This window comes from Botrytis deweyae (genome assembly GCF_014898535.1).
Source record: "Botrytis deweyae strain B1 chromosome Unknown BDEW_002, whole genome shotgun sequence".
Lineage (NCBI taxonomy): Eukaryota > Fungi > Ascomycota > Leotiomycetes > Helotiales > Sclerotiniaceae > Botrytis > Botrytis deweyae.
Genome location: NW_024066209.1, coordinates 1916914 through 1941983, shown reverse-complemented (window position 1 = coordinate 1941983; position 25070 = coordinate 1916914). Strand labels below are relative to the sequence as shown.

General features: G+C 45.0%; 11 protein-coding genes across 11 annotated transcripts; 7 read left to right on the top strand and 4 right to left on the bottom strand.

Moving 5' to 3' along the window:
- Window positions 1-68: 68 nt before the first annotated feature.
- On the top strand, window positions 69-1996 carry EAE98_001282 (uncharacterized protein; the record flags this gene model as incomplete). The annotated part of the gene is made up of 2 exons (XM_038948900.1): window positions 69-239; window positions 287-1996. 2 exons carry the CDS (start codon window positions 69-71, stop codon window positions 1994-1996), a joined length of 1881 nt encoding a protein of 626 aa, XP_038815166.1.
- A 377-nt stretch (window positions 1997-2373) lies between these two features.
- EAE98_001281 (uncharacterized protein) lies at window positions 2374-3111 on the bottom strand (the record flags this gene model as incomplete). The annotated part of the gene is made up of 1 exon (XM_038948899.1): window positions 2374-3111. One exon carries the CDS (start codon window positions 3109-3111, stop codon window positions 2374-2376), a length of 738 nt encoding a protein of 245 aa, XP_038815165.1.
- A 714-nt stretch (window positions 3112-3825) lies between these two features.
- EAE98_001280 (uncharacterized protein) lies at window positions 3826-4419 on the top strand (the record flags this gene model as incomplete). Its single annotated transcript, XM_038948898.1, has 1 exon — window positions 3826-4419. One exon carries the CDS (start codon window positions 3826-3828, stop codon window positions 4417-4419), a length of 594 nt encoding a protein of 197 aa, XP_038815164.1.
- A 26-nt stretch (window positions 4420-4445) lies between these two features.
- EAE98_001279 (uncharacterized protein) lies at window positions 4446-5745 on the bottom strand (the record flags this gene model as incomplete). Its single annotated transcript, XM_038948897.1, has 2 exons — window positions 4446-5485; window positions 5537-5745. The coding sequence occupies 2 exons, from the start codon at window positions 5743-5745 to the stop codon at window positions 4465-4467; spliced, it is 1230 nt and encodes a 409-aa protein (XP_038815163.1). The 3' UTR covers window positions 4446-4464.
- A 343-nt stretch (window positions 5746-6088) lies between these two features.
- On the top strand, window positions 6089-8672 carry EAE98_001278 (uncharacterized protein; the record flags this gene model as incomplete). The annotated part of the gene is made up of 3 exons (XM_038948896.1): window positions 6089-6384; window positions 6439-8290; window positions 8340-8672. 3 exons carry the CDS (start codon window positions 6089-6091, stop codon window positions 8670-8672), a joined length of 2481 nt encoding a protein of 826 aa, XP_038815162.1.
- Window positions 8673-9502: 830 nt separating this feature from the next.
- EAE98_001277 (uncharacterized protein) lies at window positions 9503-10548 on the top strand (the record flags this gene model as incomplete). Its single annotated transcript, XM_038948895.1, has 2 exons — window positions 9503-9827; window positions 9881-10548. 2 exons carry the CDS (start codon window positions 9503-9505, stop codon window positions 10546-10548), a joined length of 993 nt encoding a protein of 330 aa, XP_038815161.1.
- Window positions 10549-11269: 721 nt separating this feature from the next.
- EAE98_001276 (uncharacterized protein) lies at window positions 11270-13185 on the top strand (the record flags this gene model as incomplete). Its single annotated transcript, XM_038948894.1, has 8 exons — window positions 11270-11320; window positions 11378-11486; window positions 11570-11683; window positions 11737-11826; window positions 11881-12340; window positions 12399-12741; window positions 12793-12969; window positions 13027-13185. 8 exons carry the CDS (start codon window positions 11270-11272, stop codon window positions 13183-13185), a joined length of 1503 nt encoding a protein of 500 aa, XP_038815160.1.
- A 707-nt stretch (window positions 13186-13892) lies between these two features.
- EAE98_001275 (uncharacterized protein) lies at window positions 13893-15808 on the bottom strand (the record flags this gene model as incomplete). The annotated part of the gene is made up of 2 exons (XM_038948893.1): window positions 13893-15531; window positions 15585-15808. The coding sequence occupies 2 exons, from the start codon at window positions 15806-15808 to the stop codon at window positions 13893-13895; spliced, it is 1863 nt and encodes a 620-aa protein (XP_038815159.1).
- A 229-nt stretch (window positions 15809-16037) lies between these two features.
- On the top strand, window positions 16038-17061 carry EAE98_001274 (uncharacterized protein; the record flags this gene model as incomplete). The annotated part of the gene is made up of 4 exons (XM_038948892.1): window positions 16038-16126; window positions 16187-16412; window positions 16587-16744; window positions 16923-17061. 4 exons carry the CDS (start codon window positions 16038-16040, stop codon window positions 17059-17061), a joined length of 612 nt encoding a protein of 203 aa, XP_038815158.1.
- Window positions 17062-17464: 403 nt separating this feature from the next.
- EAE98_001273 (uncharacterized protein) lies at window positions 17465-23543 on the bottom strand. The gene is made up of 2 exons (XM_038948891.1): window positions 23034-23543; window positions 17465-22940 (listed from the first exon to the last, which is right to left on the bottom strand). Exons 1-2 carry the CDS (start codon window positions 23465-23467, stop codon window positions 18065-18067), a joined length of 5310 nt encoding a protein of 1769 aa, XP_038815157.1. The 5' UTR covers window positions 23468-23543; the 3' UTR covers window positions 17465-18064.
- Window positions 23544-23646: 103 nt separating this feature from the next.
- Window positions 23647-23973, top strand: EAE98_001272 (uncharacterized protein; the record flags this gene model as incomplete). The annotated part of the gene is made up of 2 exons (XM_038948890.1): window positions 23647-23839; window positions 23930-23973. The coding sequence occupies 2 exons, from the start codon at window positions 23647-23649 to the stop codon at window positions 23971-23973; spliced, it is 237 nt and encodes a 78-aa protein (XP_038815156.1).
- Window positions 23974-25070: the final 1097 nt, after the last annotated feature.

Here is a 25070-nt window from a genome sequence, read left to right as displayed (position 1 = left end):
AATTTCCATCGACGGAAAACTAAAAACGTAGAAAAACCTAACAAGCTTCATACCATCACAACATAATCATGGCAATTGAGAGCGAGAGAAAGAGAGATCCAAGAGCTTGGGATGCGCTCACGCCTTCATTGGCGGAATGGGTATTGGATGCCATCTCGTCAATGGGGTTTGAAAAAATGACACCAGTACAAGCATCCACCATTCCCTTGTTTATGGGGAACAAAGATGTCGTTGTTGAGGTAGGTCTAGTATATCACCATGCAAACCTCGTACTAATAACTTCAAGGCTGTCACAGGTAGTGGAAAAACTTTATCCTTTCTGATACCCGTTGTGGAAAAGTTGTTGCGATTGGAGGAACCTCTCAAGAAACACCATGTGGGAGCTATAATTGTCTCCCCAACTCGAGAGCTCGCGACCCAAATTCATTCGGTCCTCACATCTCTACTCAAATTTCACGAGCCATCTGCGGAAGCACTGCAACCATTGGAGGAAGGCGAGAAACGAAAGCCTTCGTCCACCTTAAGAGTAATCCCACAACTATTACTTGGGGGTACGACTACTCCGGCGCAAGACCTAAGCAGATTTCTTAAGAATAGCCCCAATCTCCTCATCTCAACACCTGGTAGATTACTAGAACTACTTTCATCTCCGCATGTTCATTGCCCACAATCTTCCTTCGAGGTTTTAGTGTTAGACGAGGCAGATAGGTTATTGGATCTGGGTTTCAAGGATGATTTACAGAAGATTCTCGGCCGTCTGCCGAAGCAGAGGAGGACAGGTCTTTTCAGTGCCAGTGTTAGTGAAGCAGTAGGGGAAATAGTCAGGGTCGGTCTGAGGAATCCAGTGAAAATCGCTGTGAAGGTTAAGGGGGCTGGAGGGGGTGATAAAATGACCCCTGCGAGTCTTCAAATGTCTTACCTACTGACTCCACCAACCCACAAGTTTCCCGCGTTGCTATCTTTACTATCACAACTTGAACCAACTCCTCAGAAATCTATCATCTATCTTTCGACTTGCGCTGCCGTCGATTACTTTCAACCTTTACTTGAGGCAGTATTGCCCAAACAATTTGGTTTAGTTTCCTTACATGGCAAGCACCCACCTAACGTAAGGCAAAGAAATTTCTCCAAATATGTTACAGCAGTCACCCCGACGATACTTCTTACCACAGATGTTGCCGCAAGAGGTCTCGACATACCTCAGGTCGACTTGGTAGTACAAATCGATCCACCGTCAGACCCAAAAGTGTTTCTTCACAGATGCGGAAGAGCGGGTCGAGCTGGGCGAAAAGGATTGAGTGTCATTTTCCTACAACCAGGACGTGAGGAAGATTATATCCCATTTCTTGAAATCCGTAAAACCCCAATTACACCCCTCAAACGGCCTGAAATCAGCACGACTGATGAGGCTGCTAAAATTCTAATTTCAAAGATGCGCAAAGAAGTTCTCGCAGACCGTGCTCTTTATGATAAAGGACAACGCGCGTTTGTCAGTTGGGTTCAAGCCTATTCGAAACATCAAGCAAGCAGTATATTCAGAGTTGCAGATCTTGACTGGACTGACCTGGGTAATGCTTGGGCACTTGTAAGGTTACCAAAAATGCCTGAACTAAAGAAGTGGGAAGGTGACAAAACCTTGGGCATAAAATTAGATATGTCTGAGTATGCATATAAAGATAAGATCAGAGAGAAAGCAAGAAGAGTGGCTATGGAGGAAGCAAAGAATGCCGGGCCATATGTACCAACCGAAGAGCAAATGGCAAAGAAAAAGCAAAGGGAAGCTTGGAGTCAGAAACACGAGAAACAAGATCTCAAAGAGTTGAAGCGAGAAAAGAAGAAGAGAAAGAGAGAGATCGAAAGACTGGAAAAGATGACGGACGAAGAAAAGAAAGAAGAGCAAGCAAAGGAGAAAGAGTTGCAGGATTTGATAGAGCAGGTGAAAAAGAGAAAGATCGAGGATGATGCTGATGTTGAGTTTGAGGGTTTTGCTGATTAGCCGTAAACTCATTGTATTCTAGATCACTAAGATATACCCTTCCAATGGCCAGGACTTAATTGAATATTGCTGCCAAACTTCTGGAGGTGTTCTTGAATGTTACCCCGTTGTACAAAACTTAATTTTATTTTTTGTATGTGTAGCAAGGCAGCCGAAGTCCAACATCTCATCACATATCTATGTATGTTTACATACATTTCCATTTCTCCCCTTGGGCATCCGATGCTTATTCTCACGCTACAGCAAGATTTACGCCGCAATTTGCATCCCTTGTCACATGCAGTCCCCAGACATCGTCTCCCCAAATCAGAAGTAACCTCGCAAGAACGGCCTGTATGTGTCCTTCCTCTATAAGTATCTCCATATCCCTTCTACATTCAAACCCAGGTACCCTTGGCTTCCAGTCCCATGCTTTCCTCCAATTTTGCCCATGGATTCTCATTGAAACTTCGATCATAGTATCCCTCATACCATGTCTTGTTAAATGCACCCCGTCCACTCGGCCTTGAACTTGCCATGCTTCCTGCATCACTCCCTCCACCTTTTCCTCCCCTCCTGTTCCCACTATTTCCTGTAAATCCTATATTACTATGCACTGGCCTTTCCGGAAGCCCATGTGGGTGTCCCGAAATTGATTGCGATGTGTTCGTCTCGGTTGATTCAGGTGCAGCAGCTAGAATCGCATCAATCTGCTCCTGTGCTTTGCGCTTTTCCTCCACTACCGCCGGATCGTCCGATATAGCATCCTGACCTAAGGCATTTTCCCCTCCCTCGATCCCATCAAATATCGGAGGCGGCGCACTCGTATCCAAATATCTTGGTCCCTCATCCTCTGCATCTTCATCATCCCCCAAATCAATCTCTTCATCGTTCCTCTTCTCCTCGGCTTTCTCTCCCAGAACCCTCATCTTTCCCAACGGAATTTGATTCCCACCACTTCCTTGTCCCTTCTTCCCTCCCCGATCAATCTTTTCTAACTCTGCGCCTTCGACAAATGCATCCGTCGCAGCATTAAATTTACGTTTCTTAGAACGAGAGTCTTGATTTCCAAAACCAGAGAAGCCCATCATGGCTGCCATAGCGGCAGAATCATCTTCGAGTTCGATATCATCCATGATTTATAACGCAGTGATTATGATTGTTGTTACTGAGAATAAAGTTGCGGATGTTGAATTGGTAGGTCAGCCTCGCAACCTTCAACCTCTCGAAAGTTTTGTTGCACGTCTGAGGGGAAAGTCAAATACGGGGCTTTTGGGAGATGTATAAATTTTATTGCAGATGTAAAAAGAGGGAGATTGCGCGATCTCGAAAAAAATTGTCCCGGGGGTTTTGACAGATTTTTTGAGGTGCGACGGCGAGGGGCGTTTTGATGGTTTTTTGTTTACTTTGGTGAGGCTAGGCACATAGCCTTGCAGAGGGTGGTTGCGATTGGATCCACAAGAGCTTCGCCAAGCTCTGATTCACTTGATAAGCTCCGAGGCTCCCAAGGTTCTCGATTACTTTCTCACATTCACTTTGATTTGATGAAGAAATTCACGGTTCCTCCATAGGTGACACAAAAATCCTGCTGTTTTTGCCCACATCAAATATAATTATAATTAAATGCAGTCAATAAGCATAATGTCCAGGTAGGGAGTGTACGATGAGCGAGCTTGTGCCAAAAATACAATACTTCTGTGGCGCTTTGTTTCAATTGATCGTCACGTCTTAGCTACATCGCGCCTTACAAAACGAGAACCTCATTTCGTTCGCAGAATCCGAAATTGAGAGTACATGTTGCTTTCGCGCATCACAGAAACTCCTACATCATAATCTAATCTGTCGCAGACATGACTGACACATCCAAAATAATCATCCGCTCTCCCCTCAAATACAACCACCCCTCACCTACCTTTACCACTCCACCTCTCGAATGGCTTCAACACACCTGGTCCGTCACGCATTCCACACTTCCCATGTGGAAAAAGGCGAAAAATGTTCGCATAGCCTATAAAATTATACCACCCGCCTCTCCTCATGCAGCGCCTCTTCTTGACGACGAAGTAACCTCCACACCCACTTCTAAAACCTGGATGCCGCAGCCGAAAAGTATACAAGGCATTGATACACCAGATGGAGATGGGGCTTGGAATTGGAGAGGAAAGGGTTGGTTGAAGATTGCGAGTAGTCATTGGGAAGTTTTGGGGTGGGGAGAGAGGGAGATTACGGAAGGACCACAGAAGGGTGAGAAAGAGAGGTGGGTTGTTACTTGGTTTGCGCCGAGTTTATTTACACCGCAGGGGCTGGATATTTACAGTAGTCGGAAGGAGGGTCTGTCAGATGGAACGTACAAGGAGGTTAAGAAGGCACTGGAGGAGATGAAAGCTGGTGATTTGGGAGAACTGGTCAAGGGGAATATGTTCGAGGTTAAGATTGAGTATTAAGGGTATCAAATTAAGGCTATAAGTTGTAATATTAAAGTAATAGATCTACTCATCTCTATGATGATGATGTCGATGATGATGTCGATGTCTGTGTCGATGTCGATCAATTTCATCCCTTTCTGACCTCCGACGATGTCGATGCCTACGTTCTCGTTCCTTTTCATGCTCCGGATCAGTTCTATGATGGGAGCTTCGTGACCTCTTTTCAGGTCTGTCCAAACTAAACCCTTCCAGGTCATCGTCGTCTATATCATCAGTATGTCTTCGCTTTCTTTTATTTCTTCGCTCCTCTGCCTCCAGTTCCTTGACTTCTCTCTCTTTCTCTTTCATCCACTGTTCTCTTTCCTTCTTTACCTGTCGTACTTGAGCAGCGCCCTGTCTCATGGCAGCCAATGGGTCGTTTGAAATAATCCTCGCTGCATCTCTTTCATTTCGTCTTGGATCTTCATTACCCCATGCGTCCTTGCCTGGGTTATCTTCATCAATAGATTTCACCTCTGCCGTTGCTTTCGAATACCACGGGTTATCGAGAGCTTGTTTGAATCCTGCCGCATTCGAAAATCGCATTGTATATTGATCTTCGTATTCTTTCTTCTTCTTCTCCTTTTCCAGCTCCACCTCTGCATTCTTCTCTACTCGGACTTTCTGTGGACGCTCTTGGGGGAACAAATCGATGTGTCCCGCGTGATCAACTAATGGTGCATCTGTAGGTTTTCGTAGAACAATTTGGCGTTCATTCTTTGAAGACTGTGAATCTTGAGCTGCAACGCGCATCTCGAAGTCAGTTTCGTTCTCCCCATTTCGTTTCCTAGGTCTCCGCTTGCGTTCTTCGCCGGAGCCATGTGAGCGTCTCTCATGCGGTTCATTGTGTTCTTCTGGCTTGTCTTCTATTGAAAGAGGTGTAGGTATTTCTCCTCGTAGTATTTGCATGCGACGTTCCGCATCTAACTCTTGCATCTGTTGCTCCTCCGCCTCCTCCTTGGCTTTTGCAATAGCTTCATCGCGCCGGACTTTCTCGATGTTATCTTTGTTGTAGACATTCCACGACTTTTTGCCCAACAAATGACTAGTAAACGTCAGTTATCTGATCTTCAATAATTAAAATAGCGAAACTTACAGAGGCATGATTGGTAAACGAAGTTGTTGATCCCCGCTTTGGACAAAGAAATCTAGATCAAGGCTGAGAGGTTGCGATAAGGATTCTGGGGTTGGAGAGGACAAGGCCAATCCAATCATTAGCTGTGCTCGGTCGCCGCTTGCTGATGTCAAACCTGCAAGAGACAGCAGTCGCAACACGAATGGCACTGTCCACTTTGGAAACATCATATTTTCATAGTTTACTCAGAAATTCAAGGAGATAGAGGATCTTACTGACACTTTATTCACTTACAAAATTATATCTGTTCTCTTTGAACTTTGAGTCATTGTTGAAAGGACAGTTTGATTTTCGATATCATAAGGCTGGTGCCTCGCGAAATCCCCCTGAAGATCAACCACTCCGCAGCAGGCTACGACTACCACTACCGATACTATTTTGCCTCGTGTACATAAGAACTTAAAACGAGTTTCATCTCCACGCCTTCTTTGAATATTACAAAGCCTCTCGTATCATCTATCGAGTCCCAACAGACAATCATCCTTCTTTACACACGAATTTGCCAACGAAATTATGAATCTCCGCAATAATCTATTTGGCTCGGGACCAAGATCATCGAGAGACCAACCGCCTGCAGGTTATGGCAGAGCTCCAGCACCTCCTCCCCGGGAAGACACTGCTATGGGTGGTTATGATGGAAACGGTTATGGGGGACGTCCAGAGAAGTCTCCTATGACCTCTCCAAGGCAAGCTATGCCGATGAGACAACCTGTTGGTGGCAGAGGCCCAATGTCTCCCCGAAGAGCACAGCTCAGTATCGCCAAAGTCGAAGATAAAACCAAGGCGAATCAATACATTTTTGGCAATTTGTGAGTATTTACGGTAAAACCATAATGCAGTGCGTGTGTTAACATTATTACAAGGTCCGCTGTATGCCCCATGGACTTTCCACCCAACCAGGACGGATCAGATATATATCTCATACTGAATGGCATGTTTGTTGTTACTGCAAGGCCATTAGATGGCTTCCCTCCAGGATGTATAAGTTTATCGGATCCACAACGAACTTGGTGTAATGTCGGAATGCTGGATAGAATAAACGCTGAAACATACGATCCTTTTTACCAAGGCCCACAGGCTTACCTTGGTGCTCTGGACGTCGAAGTCGGATTTGCCTCAGCGAAAAAGTTTACAGACGTACCTTACGACCAAGATGAATTGGCTAGTGTGTTCATTAAGTGGTTCGAGAACCAAGTCTTTGCACCTGGCCAAAGGTTGCTAATGGATCACAAAAATGTCCCTTTGTCATTTCTTGTTAAAACTGTCCAATTGTCCGATTTGAGCATGGAGAAAAACGCCGAACCGTCTCCAACTGTCAGCGCTCCACAAGCTCGGGGTATTTTAGTTAGAACGACTCCTATCACATTCTATAAGGATTCAAAATCCCCCATTAAGTTGAAGGGATCGAGTAAGCGGCCGGCCGCTAATTCTATCATTGCGCCGGATTTTAAATTCGAAAATATGGGTATTGGTGGTCTAGATACTGAGTTCAGTGCTATTTTCCGAAGAGCTTTCGCTTCTCGTATTTTCCCCCCTGGTTTAATCGAGAAATTGGGCATCCAGCACGTGAAAGGTATTCTTCTGTTTGGTCCTCCGGGTACTGGAAAGACACTCATTGCTCGTCAAATTGGAAAGATGTTGAATTCAAGAGAGCCAAAGGTCATAAACGGTCCCGAAGTACTTAATAAATACGTTGGTCAATCCGAAGAAAATATTCGAAAGCTTTTTGCCGATGCCGAAAAGGAGTACAAGGAGAAGGGAGACGAGAGTGGTCTTCACATCATCATTTTCGATGAATTGGATGCCGTTTGCAAACAAAGAGGAAGCGGATCAGGTGGCGGAACTGGTGTTGGCGACAGTGTAGTCAATCAACTGTTGTCTAAGCTTGATGGTGTTGACCAGCTCAATAATATTCTTCTTATTGGAATGACCAATCGAATGGATATGATTGATGACGCTCTTCTCAGACCTGGACGTTTGGAGGTTCACATGGAAATTTCCCTGCCAGATGAAGCCGGCAGAGCACAAATTCTTAAGATTCACACTTCAAAGATGTTAAAGAATGATGTCATGGATACAGATGTCGATGTTGCTGAACTCGCTCATCTAACCAAGAATTTCTCGGGAGCTGAAATTGGTGGTCTCGTCAAGTCAGCTTCATCATTTGCTTTCAATCGACACGTTAAAGTTGGCACCGTAGCAGGTGTTAGCGATGATATCGAAAATATGAAGGTCAACAGAAGCGATTTTATGCATGCTCTTGACGAAGTCAAAGCCGCGTTCGGTGTGTCTGAAGAAGAACTTGAAGGTGCCATGGCAGCAGGTATCTTGCCTTTCAGCAGGCATATTGATACCATTCTCAAAGATGGTCGTCTATTCATAGATCTCGTAAGACAGTCACAAACAACATCTCTTCTCTCAGTGCTTCTTCATGGACCCCCTGGTTCTGGAAAGACTGCCCTCGCAGCAGCCATTGCCAAAAGTTCAGAATTTCCATTCATCAAGCTTGTTTCCGCCGAGAATATGGTTGGATTTGGTGATGCACAAAAAATTCAATATCTCAACAAAGTCTTTATGGATGCATACAAATCCCCTCAAAACATTGTTGTTATAGACAATATTGAGCGTATTATCGAATGGGTTCCTATTGGTCCCCGATTCTCAAATGCGGTACTACAAGCCCTTATGGTTCTGCTCACTAAGCAACCACCAAATGTAAGTTTTCTATTTTCTCATCTATACCATGATACTAACAACTTTCTAGCAACGTCGTCTCTTGATTATAGGCACTACATCTCAACGCAGTGTCCTCAAACAACTTGATCTCCAACCCATTTTCAACCGTGAACTCGCAGTGCCCAACGTCAATACTTTTAGCGAACTAGCAACTATCTTGCGAGAAGTTAAAGCGTTCGACAATGAAGGCGATTTGCAAGAGTCCTTGAATCAACTAAAACAATACACGGAAAGTGATAGTGTAGGTGTGGGTATTAAGAAGGTGCTTTTGGCAGTTGGGGAGGCTAAGCAGGAGAGAGGTAGTGTACCAGCCAGGTTTGCGGATATTATGGAACAGTTGATTGCTAGTGGGAGGGATTAGATAGACTGAGATGGAACCATAATGAATAGGCGGGAAGGGCAATACAGGAAGAAAATCGGATTGCATTGGATAAGGATATGATAGATAGGGTTATGATAGATGATAAGACGAGCCGAAGAGTATATCAGACAATGTTTTGATTAAGCATCCATTGAGCCCAATCCTTTCGACAAGTTTTCTCATAATGCTTAGACGAGAAGTGCCATAATTTGGTAGTAAAATTGCAAGTGCAATCGAGACTTCATACGAGGAAGTTTGAAGTTGCCTGGAGTTGAAGTGTAAAATGAATTAGAAACAATTGTGACGGGTTTCTTTAAAACACTTATTAATTCAACGTCTGTCCATATTTTCTGTTGTGTATAGGGCGACAAAAGAAGTTCGTGAGGTTCAAACCTTCTCATCAACTAGATTCAACCTTAGTTTCAAGTGAGTTCTACAGCACCACATCTATGAGATCGTAACTTCCGCGATTCATTATCTCCATCATTTAAATCACTATCATAGCGCCAATATAATAAGCATACCTAATACTGGCATAAGTTATGGTTGAAAAGACCTTAATGATAGGCTGACCTCTCACCGTCACTCGTTCAACCTATCAAGTCTGGATGGGCACCGAACCTTAGTGAATACTTATTGGAATTACATGGCATGATTAGAGTGAATAGAGGTCTTAATATTGAGGGGCGCAGGATGTTCGGTTGGTGATCAGATATTATAACATGCAGCTGTGCCCCCAACCCACTTCCTGAACAACGTGTTCCAGCCAAAAAATCCTCACTTCCTACAATCGGTTCCAGCCAACAATTCCATCATTCTCTATTGCCATTATGGATTTTCTCAGAGCCCAGTTTACCAAGATTCCTAAACTCAAACCTGTCAACCTTTCCAAGAGTACGGTCTTGATTACAGGCGCAAATGCTGGACTTGGACTAGAAGCCGCTCGTGAAGTTCTTCTTTCCAAACCCGAGCGTCTAATCCTTGCCGTTCGCGATATTGAGAAAGGTAATATCGCAAAGAGAGAGCTTCAAAATCGAACGACATCAAGCACTCAAATTGACGTACACAAGTTGGACCATTCAAGCTTTCGTTCCGTTCAGAATTTTGTCAAAGGACTTGAAGGTCAACGCGTTGATATAGCAATCCTGAATGCAGGTATGGAGGACTTTATTCCTACATCTGACACTTCGAACTAATCCATTCTATAGGAACATGGAATACACAATTCACAACAACTGGAGACGGCTACGAGGGTAACTTGCAAGTCAACACTCTTGCTCCTGCATTGCTCTCATTATTGCTTCTTCCGAACCTCCGAGTTGCTGCGTCTTCCACTCGCCCTTTCGATGCTCCTCAACCTCATTTGAGCATTGTTTCTAGCGGTCTTCATGAAATGGCGAAATTTCCGGAGAAAGACCTTCCACAGGGCGAAATCTTGGCTGCCTTGAATGATGCAAACCGGTACACTCAGTCGGATCGCTATCCAGTAACCAAAGCAATTAGCCTCTTATGGACCAAAGAACTTGCAAATAAAGTAGCAAGCTCAGAAGTTATCATCAATGCACCAACACCCGGATTTTGCAAGACTGGACTCATGAGTCAAACTTCTGGTATCATGGGCCTTATCGTTAAGCTTTCAATGATCTTGGTTGGCAGGTCGGCTCCAGATGGTGCTAGATGCCTAGTCGATGCGGCGGTATCAGGACCTCGGGAAACACATGGACGATACTTGAGTGAAATGCAAGTAAAGCTTGAGTCAGAGCTTGTTCGTAGTGAGCAAGGAACCGAGTTAGGAAAGAGGTTGTGGAAGGAGATTATGGATGTTTTTGCTCGAGAGGGATTAGATGTTCAGAGTAGCCTTTCTGGCAATGCCTGACCTCGAATAGGGTCGGTTGCTAAATCTTTGCGATCATCTTTTGGGTGAAAAGAGCTTAAGTCTCATTATTCATTTTTTAGGCCTATCCAATTTCTAATGAATAGAATCAAATTCAAGAGTTTTCAAACCTTACCCGTTCATTTGTATGCGTCTGTAACAAGTTATCTCGACACAGCTTGTATTTATCACCGATGTTGGAGGATGCAGTTGGAAACTAATACAACAATTAGTGATACTGCTGATCCTAAGAGTATGAACAGTGTAGTCTATTTGCTACCTACCCTGGTCAAATTCCGGTAATAGGTTGGCAGGATGGAGAGGAATGCCTGGTTGATAGTTAGTTATGGGCAATAATTCGACCAATTTGAAGTTTTCAGATGAAAATCTTGCGGCTCGTTTTGCCGTATGCGAGCTCCATTGTCAGTCCCTTCGCGCACTGAAAATTCTCAATCATATGTAAAAATTCTCACTAGTTTAGAGGCCATTTTTGTGTGACAGTATTCCATCTCGTTGGGAATTTACTAATCTTGCCTGATGGCAAGCGGACTCTATAAATGCCGAGCTATTGCGGCGAAGCAATACGGATGTCTTCACTATCACCCGCTTGTGAATCATCACCTTACCATAAATTTGTTGGTAGCTTATCCACGAAGCAATCTTACTACTTTCAATAATTGCAAAGTTACCTTTTCGTCGCCGATATCTCTTGTTAACTAGAACAATGATGGCAACCTTTCATTTTTCCGAAGTTCTGCTATTTCTTTGCATTTTTGTAAGTCGAATCTGTCGTCCCCGGGCCCCGTTACTACCCAGGCTGACCAAATTCAAGTATGTGGCTTGTTATGCAATTGTTGGTTTATACAACATCACATTTCATCCTCTTGCTAAGATTCCCGGACCCAAGTTACGTGGTGCCTTTTACTTTCCAACCTACTGGGGCAAGTGAAACACTTCTCATTATCAATCACTTCATAGACTCTTCAAACCCTGCAATAACTTGCTAACCAAACTGAATCCACAGAGATTTGGACAGGTGACGGGGTGGCAAATGTCAAGAAGCTACATGATCTTTACGGAAATACTGTTCGAATATCTCCCGCAACAGTATCTTTCAACAATTCTGAAGCTTGGCAAGGTATAGTCTAGCAAATGCTCTGAGTGAGAACCAGTCCTTACTCTTCTGTTTAGAAATCTATGGCCAGCGTCATGGAAAAAAGCCTATCCCAAAAGATAAGGAAATATATTTCTCTGGAAATGACGGGGTTGCAGACATCATCTGTAAGTTAATACTTCACATATTGTTCAAGGAAGGATTTACACTGACAAAAACAGCATCCAACGACGTAGACCACGCTCGTATCAGACGAGCACTAAGCCACGCCTTCTCGGAAGCTTCTCTTCGCGAACAAGAGCCTCTAATGAACGTGTACTTTGACCTTCTTATCCAGAAACTCTACGAGCAAATCGACAGTCCCTCGAATGGCAAAGTGAACATTGTCCGATTCTTCAACTTCACAACATTCGATTTGATCGGCGATCTATGCTTTGCTGAATCTTTCAATGCTCTCCGCACCCAAGAATACAATTCTTGGATTGCCAATATCTTCAAGGGTCTCAAGTTCGCACGTCTATTCCGCGTCATGCGTGCGTATCCCCTGGTTGGAATGCCCATTTTGTCTTTGTTAACGCTGTTTCCTGCACTGCAGAAGGCGAGACAGAGACACATACAATACACGCAAGATAAGATTGCTCGTCGTCTAGACACCGTTACCGATAGACGTGATTTTATGAGGTTCGTAGCCCCCATTATACTCACATGATATCAATAGTACTGATTTTAGCTCAAATAGTTATATTCTTCGTCACAACGACGAGAAAGGGATGACGAGAGCGGAGATTATGAAGACTACTGGTACGCTCATTATAGCTGGGAGTGAAACCACAGCTACGCTACTTAGTGGCGCTATCTTTCATCTTCTGAAGAACCCTTCGTGTATGGCATCTCTTGTCCAAGAGATCCGTTCGTCGTTTGAAGAGTCCGCCAATATAACATTTGTAAAACTTGCTAATCTGCGTTATCTAAATGCCTGTCTACAAGAAGCCTTTCGCATCTACCCCCCAGTTCCAGGAGTGCTGCCCCGAAGAACACAACCCGGTGGTGTTGTTATTAATGGTCACTTTATCCCCGAAGACGTGAGTAAATTTGCACATTGATAAAAAGACAAAAGCTGACTAGATGTTAAGGTATCAGTCGATGTCCACCAATGGAGTGCCTATCATTCTGCTACCAATTTCGCACTTCCAGATCAATTTTTACCGGAAAGATGGCTCGATGATAAAGTTTCGGATCCACATTTTGCGTCGGACAAGCGTGGTGTAGTACAACCGTTTTCCGTGGGACCTAGAAATTGCTTGGGACAGGTGTGTGCAGTACATCCAGGTATGAGATATGGCAATAACTAACTAACTATCAACTAGCATCTTGCAATGTCAGAGATGCGGGCCATTCTCGCGCGTATCCTGTGGCATTTCGACATAAATTTATGCGAGGAAAGCCGCAATTGGGATGAGCAGAAGGTTTTCATCTTGTGGGAGAAACCGGATTTGATGGTTACCGTCAAGGCGCGGGAACGATGAGATTTGTTGCAGTAGGGAGTGGAAGCGTAATCAGAAATACACGGACATATATTCAAGAATATACATGTGCATTTATATAATTGTATTTTCTCGCGAAAAATTCGGTAGTGTTGACTGATCTTCATCTTTTGATGTGGTCTAGAAGTAATATTCTATTATGATCTATGATCTAGGGAATGATATCATCTTCGCGCTCGGCAAATATTAGCGTTGGGGTTAACGCCCCTTTTGGACATCTCCGCATGCTTTAATCGTACAACAACTCATACAAAATCTCCATTCCATTTCTTTGTAGCGAGTTCTTCGAATTCAATTAAAAAAGATACTATCTGTAAACTTCCAACTACAACTACAACTACAACTACAAGCAAGATTCATCAGTACATTCCCAAAGGACAATTTAACAAAGCTTAGCGGGCATTGATTTTTTGTTTTTACATCATTACCTCCGTAGGAACGGTGCGGTGAGCAGAATTCTAATAGTCAGTGAAGTGCTGCGCTATAGAAATACAATCCTTCTACACCTAAATAGTCTTCTAGCCGAGTTGTAAATTGCCTTGTAGATTTAGACAATTGAAAACATGGCATAGTGTAACAAAATTGAAGATTTCAAACTGATTTCTGATTGCGCATTTTAGTTGTGTTGAGATTTGTATATCTAAATTGATATGTGTAATTTGCTTCCTCTTTCTGTCTCATTTTTAATACTATTCTCCATCCTTCTTTCCTTCTCCCTCCTTCTCCATTCTCTTAAACCCCTTTTTCTGATCCTTAGCCACCAATCCCTTTCTAACCACATACCTCTCATTGACCACCTCCACCGTTTCCATCCTCGTCTTATCCATAACCTTTGTGTACTTCCCCGCAAATCTCGGACTATCACTCCCATCAAAAACCTTCTGACTCCTTCCCTTTCCCCCTTTACCTCCACTCAACTCACTCGCATCCACTCCTTGACGACTGACAATCCCCATTAATTCACCCGCGAGAATCGAGTCAATCTTGCGTTCTCTCCAAACTTTCCACAAATCATCCATCAAACCAGCTTGTCCGAATTTCCCCTCGGAGAATCCGGGAGAGTCGCCTATGTAATGCCAATCCAAAGCGTCAGTTCGGGACTCGTCGTCTTCGTGGGGAAATATACAGTCCCAGAGAACAAGTGGAGTATCGGTTGCCATTTCATAAGTAGGTCTCCCTGGATTCTTTTCCACATCCAATAGTTCCGAGACCACAGAAGGTTTCTCTAGGCCCTGTCCTACCAGAAACAAAATCGCAACCATGTGACGTACTTGATGCCAGAGAAATGCCGATCCATGGAGGTCGAAAGTATAGACTTTAGGAGCTTTACTCTCACCGTCCGTTTTGGAACGAACTGATTCATCTAGGAATGAACCCCCATTTACATAAGCCAGCGAACTTGTGTAATCATCTACCTCTTCGATATTCGCATAAAAGATCCTCCTTTCAAAATTGGTGATTTGTTTTCCCGGATCCACTTTGCAAAAGTTCCTAAAATCATGCAACCCCTCATATAACCTCGCCGCTTCCCTCATAGCATCGATATCCAACCAGCCATCTTTCATCTTACTAGCCGATGTACCATGTTCCAACTGAGAAGGAATAGGCGAAAACGCAGGCTGAGTAAAAAAATATCGATAGCGGCGTTCACGACAGGAGAAGCGGGCAGAGAAATCCAAAGGTGGTGATGGACACCATGCTAATATACGAATATCAGGCGGTAGAAGACGATTGAGAACTTGTGGATAAGGTATCTCATCCGTAATATGATCAAAATCAAGGCTTTCCTGAATCTCTGGATCCGACAAACTGAACGTTCCACTATCGGAACCCTGTGGTCCTGGAACGCCTGCAGATGGAGATAGCGGCGCAGATGTGACTTCGATGCCGTTTTCCCTCGGATACGTGTTATACATATCTTCCTCTTCACCAGCTTCTCCCTCGACAGATTCTTCTTGTGTGGACCTCGCTTTCGGTTTAGGCAGTGGTCGGTTACTCCTCACTCTAATCCCAATAACCTGTCCAAAAGCACTAACACCCTTATCCGTCCTCCCACATTTCGAATATTCGCATCCCTCCCAATTGACTTCTCCCGGCGCCAGAGGATTAACCCCCTGAGGAAATATAAGACGAGCCTTATTCAACGCCTGCCACAATTCTTCTTCAATGGTAGTCAAAGGTGTTGGGTGTGCATGATGTTCGAATCCATTGTAGCGTTTCCCCAAATATGCAAGTTTGAGAGCTATGAGTCGAGTGTTGTATTTGGAGGGGTCGAAATCGCGTTCGCGGCGGGGTTTCTGGAGATTTCGTTTGGGGAGAGTGGTTACGCTGGGGTTCGATCAATATTGATTTCTGAGGATTGGGAGAAGACTGATCAGTACCTTTTGGTATTACTCTTAAGCTCCTTCTCTAGTTGGGTAACTCTCTTAATCAAATTCTCATGCGACCAATCGCTATAATCTGTCGTTCCTCCCATCCTCTTCGATCTTCTCTCTCTTGCACTTCTCTCTGCGTCGGGAATCCAATTGTCTTTTGTGAAGAAAGCTCGTAAACGCTTCTGTGGTATCAAAAGCACTTCTCTTCTACAGATTTTCCGGACGAACATTCATGAAAGCCAATCATGAGATTTTCTTCAATGATATTGTTTGTCCGAATTTTTTATTGACTCATGAAACTTCGGGCCAATGAGCTCTTAGATGCAGCAGGGGTAAATTCCTTATCGCTTATCGTAACCTTACCCCTCTGCACTCCTATCAACTCTCCTCCACAACGACTACTCCAACTCACATTCATTGTTCGAGTAAACATGAAACTACGCATTCATATAATCAACCATGGATGACACCCAACTAGGACCCCCTCCTATAGAAACAACAGTTCTACTCCTGGGCGATTCCGAAGTCGGCAAATCGACCTTCCTATCGTGAGATTTCCCACCCCTCCCCCATCCACCCCAAACACCTAAACTTATCCTCCCTTCTAGCCAACCCCCATCCAATCTCTCCCCTTCCGCCACCTCAAAACAAGCCCATCTCCTCCTCGATTCCCACCAACCATTTACCTTCGGCATTCGCTTCTCCAACATCCCTTACCGCTTAAATTTCTACGACACCTCTTCGCCTACCGACTGGAAGACATTGAAACCTAATGTTGTCGTACTCTGCTATGCCGTTTCGAATCGCCTGAGTTTGATTAATCTACAAAGATTTGTATGTATCGTATAGTTAATTTCCTTCATAGTCAATTTTACATCCCCGTGACAAGTAAATGAGTAAAAGTCATGCGAAGGATAGGAATACACAAACACATCACCAAACACACGAACAGAAAGAACCACATGCACATCAAACCAACAAAAGAAACCAAACTAACCCCCCAAACAGTGGGCCAAAGAACTCCAAACCGCCTTCCAATACGAGCTCCCCGTCCTCCTCCTCGCTCTCAAGCGCGATCTCCGATCCGAAAAAGATCCAAATGGGATTATCTACCCGCAAGAAGGTCATCGCATTGCGCAGGAATTGAGATGCGATCGATATATGGAGTGAGTTTTATTCATCCGTGGTTCTCAATTTGCCTTTCCTCTTTTATACTTCATACTTGATACTTGATATTTCATAATAACCCATCCTTCTCTTCCCCTCTCCTGCAAACTCAACGCGAAGCAGAAACGCAACATATATTACCCATCCCCAACGAATCACTAACGCACATCTCATCAGATGTTCATCCATGACCGGCGAGCTAGTAGCAGAAGTATGGGAAGATATTAGCCGCACCGCCGTTCTAGCTGCTGGGGGAGGAAAAGCGGGTTCCAATGGTGATGGTGGGCTAAGCGATGGGGGATGTTCAATTATGTAAAGCTCAATGAGAGCGGGAATTCCAGCATGTGTAATACAGTTTCGATTCAGTTATGCTTAATTTTGGATTCCAAAAGGTGCATCATCTAATAACCTAATACATATATACATTGGATGTCACTCAAAGGTTAGATGATGATTGATAAGTTCACATGAGGATCGCATAGTTAGATCGAAATCTTTCTTCTTTCGTTCATTGATATCTCATCTAGCCACTCCAGCTACTCTACCACTACCACTCAACTGACCGTCTCGCAAGCAGACAAGTAACACACAAAGGGGTATACGACTCGCTCATCTTTTACATCCATCCATCTCATCCATTTCACCCGAGGTCAAGCCGATCCGCCATTACGATACAAGAGATAATGCTCCCCACCCCTCGGGCCTCGATAAAGTATTTCCCTCTCTTCCATTTACATTCCAATCTCGCCAATCTGTAGCAGCGCCTCCCTGAAACATTTGCTGCAAAATCCCCTTCTCCATACACCCGTCCATCTATCGACCTAACACCACAAAGTCGCTTGAAAGCCTAGCACTCCATGAAGGTAGGCAAGAGGAAAAAGAATAATACAGCGAACCAATGAAATATAAATCGTGACAGTCATGGTCGTAGAAAAAGAGTCCGAAGCCAGACTTTAATAGCAATAAGGAAATATTATGTTAAGCCGTCGTGGTGACGCGCAGGCTATGCTGGGCTTGTAGAAACTTGGGACCAATAAAAAGAGAAAGTACATGAAAAGAATCCTTCAAAGCTGTCTCAAGATGAGAGGTATGAAGTTCGAATACGGTGCTGAAACACACATTACAAAATTTTAAACAAAAGGTCCCAAAATTTGAATTTGTTATTACAAAGAATTTGTTGTTTTATCCATCTTTTGATGAATTCGAAACTTGATCGAAAGTTTCGTAGATTAGGTCGATCGAGAAAGGATGGACAACCAACCAGCCTGTTTCCATGAAAATTATCGGATGTGCGATAGAGGCACGATTAATCTGAGTGATCAATTTTGGATTGATCTTCCATATTTTGCAATGTCTTCGTCTCGTAGTGCTGCCATCCATAAACACCTTTCGGTGATGCCTTCAATTGGAAGGAATCTATACAGCTGGCTAGCTTCAAGCAATCTAAGTAGATTCTTGATGATCGTGGCATCGCATCGACATCTCTCAAAGTTCACCAAAGGTTCCGTTGTTGGCGTACTTGCAAATTGACTTGGACGCTCTGAGTTGACGATGAGATCGTGAGTATAGATCCCGACAAATGGAATGCAGCCTTGATCTGCACCGGAGCCTTCCATCTCGGCTCTCAAGTTATGAAAATTACTCGTGGGTGTTACAAGTTCTTCCAATTCGTTAAGGGTTTGTATATCGGATGCCGGAACGTGGGCCCACGTTGAGGTGAGACGGGAGATATCCTTCGAAGTCAGGGCTACAGTGAGTTGTGTCATTGTAGCAAAGTTTCGATATTTGCGACAATTAACAGCAATGTGAATATACTTGATGATGCATCGAACTCGTTCTTCTAGATCGCCTGTCAGAACGATTTCAGACACGGCCCACTTAACCATTATGTTGAACCGTGCGATGACAACTTCCACTCCGCGAGGTTCCGAAGAGCGTAGGAAGTCAACCCATGAGCGAGTATCTGTGGCAGCATCTCTCCAGCGCATTTCGATGAGATCCTTCCAATCAATTTCATTCAAGGCATCTTTCTCAATGAGAGTGAATTGTTGAGCAAGAATTCTCGAGTCAAATGCAAGAATAAATGGCAGGTGAACAGACGTTTTGCGAGAAGCTTCACTTGTACCGATGGGTCGCAAGGCGTCTCTACCAAACCCGCCTAATCCAAGGGCACTAGTAGGGGTGATGTCTGGCGTTGGTGGTAAATAGTGCCCTTGTTGTAGCTGGTAATCATGGACCTGAGGAATATTCGCGGTGTTAGGAGACATGTTCAATGCCTGCACCAAGGTCATTGGAGGCGAAGGGGGTTGATGTGGTGATTGAGGTGAATGGGGCATCTCCTTAACTCCTGCTCCCCGTCTCAAAGCAAGGGAGTTTGGAGCAGGCGTATTTGTTATCTCTTCAGTATATTCGGAATTTGAGATCACAGACATTTCGGATGAAAGGTCACTGTCAATGTTGAGGAATGAATGATTGCCACCTTCACTAACATGTTCTTTTGCACCGGTGCGCATTCTTCGCAAGCTTTCCGTTTCGGTTATGAAATCAAAAGATCCAGGATGAGAAGAGTGCGGAGTATTATCCATCGATCCTTGACGCCCTTCATTAGGACCTTCGAGGATCGATCTTTCTGACCAATTGCGTGTATGTCTTTCGTAGCTTTCATTCTCGCTGAAAGCACCATCAAGGAAAGAACCTTCAAAAAATGAATCAGTGAGACCACTTGACTCTGGTACTGATGAAGTTCTTGACACGCCTGTTGGCTGGTATGCAAAAGTTCTACGTTCCGCCTTCGTTGAAGCTTCCTGAGGCTGGTATGTAGATGGGGCTAGGTTGAAAATGGTCGAATCCACGACATTTCGTTGTCTATGTCTGCGCTTCCCTTCTTCCTCATCGTCCAAAGTAAGGTTACGGGCATCATATGGACTGGCGCCAAAACTGTTGGTGTTTCCCTCATTCTCAAACCTCCCAGATAGCTCGCCGCCTGGGGTGTGGGAATGCCTCTGCTCAAATTTCCCTTCGAGTTTCAGAAGAGCTGACTCAACGCCGCCATCGTCATCGATATCATCTGGAATTTGGGCAAGCATCTGAGCTTCCTTTTCGAAAGACGGACGCATCACAGGTTGAGATGAATGGGTGTCGAAGAAGGATACACGAGCTTTGGGCGTGATCTCAGCTAGTGCCCCTAACGAGAATGTCTCTACATGGCGTTGAGTTCCATCATAATCACTATTGACTACATCAACGTATTGGCCATCATCCCCACTACCAAGAAGATATGAGCTTCGGACAGAATCGGAATATGTCGTAATGGAGCCAGTCGACATTGGTCGAACATGAGCAGTATTGAGGTCTCCAACATTACCAACGGCCCTTAGATCTCCACCTGGCCTTCTCCTGAGTACTCGCAGTGGCCGTGGAATAGGTGCATTTCGAGAAAAGCTCTCTGCAATCGATGCTTCCTCTGTGAACGTGGTAGCATCAAAGCTCCGCTCGCTTCTGTGGTGTTGAGTAAAACCACTCTGGAAGGACGCATAACGACGCAACGATGCGGATTTTCTGACTCGGTAAGTTTGACTGTGAAGTCTCATTGAATGTGTAGGTATCGGTCTGGGTCCGAGAGGGTGCTCATAGTCTCTTGAAGGCCGTGAGTCACCGATCAGCGAAGGAAGGCCTTCTAATGATAAACTACGATTCACGGTATGTCCTAGTAGATGGGATGACCTTCTTGGAGTTCCAGCGAAGAGAACGCCTGGCGGAGTCGTTGGTGGCGTAGGTCCATGTGATGGATGCAAAAATGTATCAGCGAACGAGCCGACCGATGGACTCACGGCCAATGCGCCAGTCATCATAGGCAAAGGCAATGACATCGTATCATCAACAATTAAGATGCTCTTGCTTCCATTTGTAACTTCGCTCTTGGGTGACCTGTAGGTTACGGGACTTGAATTTTCCAAGGTAACATCTGGACACATAGTCGAGTAGTGAATGCCAGATTCGTGATGACGGCTTATTGGTGGCGATGGCTGCTCAACTACACGTGATCTACGAGCTTGATCGGCCTCCTCTTCCTCTCGAACTGCCTTTTTGAAGTCTTCAGCAACTTCAGCACCAAGGAGGTCAATTCTCATTGGTGTACGAATTGAATCGTGCTTTTGGGCTTGTGGGACCACAGCGGTACCAGGAAGTCGATTTACGGTTGCCCCTCGAACTCCGAGAGGAGGCATATTGGGAAAGCTACCTTGGGTTGGAGAGCTTATTGGGCTATGTCCTCCTCTGGTGCTTAATGCACGACGTACGCTACCTAAGAGTCTCTTCATCCCTGGCCCTGACATCGCCGAAGGGCCTTTGTGATTGGGAGGTGCTCTGGGAAACAAAGTGGTTTCTCGACCAAATTCTGCTGGAGTGCTTGGCGCAACAATGTCGACAAAAGCTTGCCCAGGTGGAAAGAGATTACCTCTCACCAAACTTCCAGCATAAGGTAAAGCAAGAAGTAGCTCCGTACTCTTATAGATAACCTTCTGTACAGGTGGCTCGGGTTCCGGCTGTGCTCGGCGATCTCGCAATGAGTCAGAAAAGCTTGCGCTGCGGTTGTGTGAATGCGAAGGGCGGACCCGTTTACCAGTAAGAGCTTTGGGTGTGGTTGCTACAGGGGGGGCAGGATCGTATAGAGAGCTGGCAGGGACTGGATGTGCCCCGAGGGGGTTTATTGTTCCGCCACCTCTTGTTCGACTAGGAAATGAGCATGATACAAAATCTTCGCTGACTATGCTCGTAGGAGACAGAGGTGGTTCAAGATCATCGTCTTCCCTGACATTTGGAGGAGTGGGATTATAGGCGAAAGAGTCAATATGGCCTGCGCGAGAAACATCCGCAAAAAAGTTTCGCCCTTCAACCATGGAGGTATCGTGTTCCATGAAGTCGGGCTCAATAATTCCATCAAGGCGTGGAGGACCTTCTGGGTGGGCTTCCCAAAAGGCCGGGTCAAGAGTAGGATCTCGAGAACCAGCTACTCCTCCCGCAGCTATCGGAACCTCAACTCCAAGATCTGGGTCGAAGTCAGGCCCATCCCAGTATAATGCACATACTCTCCGCCAACACTTCTTCAATTCCTCCACTATCTTCAGAGGCACCTTGGAGTGCATCGTGCCCTCCAAAAGTGCTTTTGCGAATGCGTTAAGACGTTCACAAAATAACACTCTCAATTCGTAGTCGATGACATAGTCGTCCAGGAAGTAATTGAGCACCCAATGGCGAATCGCGACAAATGTTCGAACTCTGACCACCGTACCAATTTCATCATCCCTTGAAACTGCCCACTGCAGTCTTGCGATTAGCATGAGTAAAAGGTCTGTTGTCTCCAAAAACGATCTAAAAGTTAGAAAGAAGTCGGATAGAAGATCATAATCGACGAAGGTCGGAGACGTGATTTCTGCAACAAGACGAGCTGGCGTCGCCGCTCTAATGCCTCCATTTTCACCATAACGCACAATGGATGGATGATCACAAGCCGGCTTGAAGGTGAGCGCATCGAACATTTCGGGCTCGATAGCCCTCGATGGCTTAACAACTCTTGGCGATGGAATTGGGCGTGATTGGTCCTCAGGGCTTGGTGGGCCAGTGACAGCACGAGACTGTGGAGATGAATCAGAATGGCGCCGTGGAAAAATTCGCGAATGACGCTGCGAGGCTGGATCCATCTGTGATGTTTCTCTGCTCGATAAAACACTGGAGCGCATGTCATCGTTATTGTTTGTATAGGAAGATCCTCGAAGAAAAGGCGTGCCGCGCATGCTGAATCGTGGTTTTCCCAGTTTGTATGAAGGAATATTAACGTCAAGAGCAGGAATACCTTGAAAGAAGTCGAGCTTTTGAGTGGCAGTAGCAGTCCCAGGTCTCTCTATGATAACCTTGAAAGCGCCCGCGTCCTTGTCGGTAACTGGTGCGTGTTGGTCATCTACCGTCGAGTACGAATGTGCTCTTCCGCGTCCAGGTTTGATTGGTCCTGTGCCTTGAATTCGCTGGTTCAGACTCGATGCTGCTGACTTCGATGGTGACCAAAGACTTTCACGGTGGCTCAAATCATCCTCCTCTCTGCGAAACGCGACAGCATCAGGTCCAGCAGTATCTGGTGGTGTTGTTGGAAAGACAAAGGATGGCTGAGGATATCGTTGGTTTGCTGGACGTATTGACGGGCTGTTGGTTTGTCAGTACTGTTTACTGTCAAATATGGAATTCGTTGTGGTGGTAACGAGCACTATATCATCAACCAGCATCACCCTGTCTTACCGTAAGTATATCTTTCCTCCATTTCCCACCTTAGCAACCGTAAATTGCCTACCTTCCCGACCAGCAGAACCCCCGTCTGGAGTGATGCTACCTTTCTCATCTTCTATCTCTCTCTTGACCCGACGGTAAACATTATTATCGTTGCGCGAACTTTCCTGCATCAGCTTCTCCTGTTGGTTGGGGCTTCTCTTTCCAGTGGTTCTCGGTTTGGGGGCTGACAATGAAGGAACGCCAATGTTTTTTTGTCGTTCGACCTCTGTAATGGTTGTAGATATATTATTAGGTGTTGCAAAACGACCTCTAGGGGACAATCGATCTCGTTGACGTTGACGCAAACTTTCAGGTGAACGAGCTACAGGTGGACGGGAGGCTTGGGTCTGCGCCTCGACCTCCATTATTAATTTATTGTTTGCCCGGATTTTCGCCTCCTTCATGGCTCTCAGCTTCTTCGTCTTTTTCCTGATTTTCGACACATGGAGGATGAATCAAGTGAACATTGCGAGTGAATTATATTAGGTTTGAGAGGTTGGGATAATGAAAATGGGAAGGTTGAAGGAGGCTTGCGACGGGCTCTCGATCACCAAAAGGCCGTCCAATTGGCAATAATGTGATGATGGGTGGGGGGTTCGATCAGTTCACTCTCAGGTTTAGGTTGGGAGGGAGGTATTCGTCGATAGATAATATTGCTTCTGGCCAGAGCAAGGATTTCAAAGGAAGGGAGAGAAGGGAAGGAAGGGAAGGAAAGGAAAGGAATGGTAAGGTGGAAAGTGCGAACTGGAAACTGGGAATAGAGAATACTGTAATGAGTGAGTGTGCGTGAGTGAGTGCGTGAGTGCGTGAGTGCGTGAGTATGTGAGTGAGTGCGTGAGTATGTGAGTGAGTATGTGAGTGTGCAGGAGCATATGCGAAAGAAGTAGCAGGATGTAATGTAAAATTGTAAATGTACCTACACTACACAATGATTCCGCCAGCCGCTTAGAATTCTGAATTCTCATCTCGAAATGGCAATTAAGAGAAATTTACAAAAAGAGGAGTAGCGTAAGCCACTTTTGGTTGGTCCGTCGAGTACCTGGCTACTACTCTGCATGTCCTCCGTATGTACTCCGTGTGTGCATTTTGCTTTGCAGGGGCGTGAAGGCTTGTCGGTGCAGGTATTATTTATTTATTTATTACCAGGGGGAAAGGTTCCCAAGACTCTAAGAGATGGATACTAAGGAAATGAGCGAAAAGTCCCAGCTTTACCTAGGTAATCATTATCAGTCAGCCTATCCCCGATCTGGATCCCCGGGGCTAATGCACCAGATGTCAAGTCTAGATCTGTCGACGAATGATATCGTCTCCTGCACCACCACATCCTGGACCATTTGGATTTTGCAAAGATAAAGAAATGAAAAGACTGGTGGATTGATTCAGGAGCATTTGGGGCGAGTCGAGGTGCGTTCATCAAGAAGAAAGAGTTGGTACGAGCGTCGCGTTATCAATTGATGAGTCTGGCGTCTTGAGTCTTGACTGACTGGACTGGACTGGACTCGGTAGGTAGTAGTAGGTAATCAAGGGGAAGCTGGAAAGAGTGGCAAGGTTGGAAATGAGTATCGAGGTAGTAATGATGAGGTATGAAGTATGAAGTATGGTTGGAGTGATGTTTGAGAGATGTTTGGTGGTTGCAGAAGCGGTTTCCAGAGAAGTGAAGTAAACAATCCAAAACAAAAACAAAAACAAAAACGTCACTTGGGATTTAACTTTGCCTAGGAAAATGCTAGGAAAATGCTAGGTACCTAGAGAATCATCATGTGGTACCTGGCTAACATTAACCACATAGGTACTAGATGTGTAGTAAGCAATCCAATTAGGTACAATACCCTCGCGGCTATTCAATTTGGATACATCGTACCTATACGGAGTATACGTATGCGATCGCTTGCAATTGTGGGAATGAGAAAAGATGTCTGCTTGAAGAAATGTGGTATCTCCTGGTCGTGAAATCCTACAGCTTTTCAGATGCCAGTTTCATCCTGCATACAGATAACAGGCACTATA

What these genes read in the sequence shown, in the direction of transcription:
- EAE98_001273 (XM_038948891.1), bottom strand. Translation starts at nt 23,467, where the DNA reads ATGAAGGAGGCGAAAATCCGGGCAAACAATAAATTAATAATGGAGGTC. An exon ending in GGAGGAAAGATATACTTACG is followed by an intron (nt 22,941 to 23,033) that starts GTAAGACAGGGT and finishes ACAAACCAACAG; the next exon opens with CCCGTCAATACGTCCAGCAA.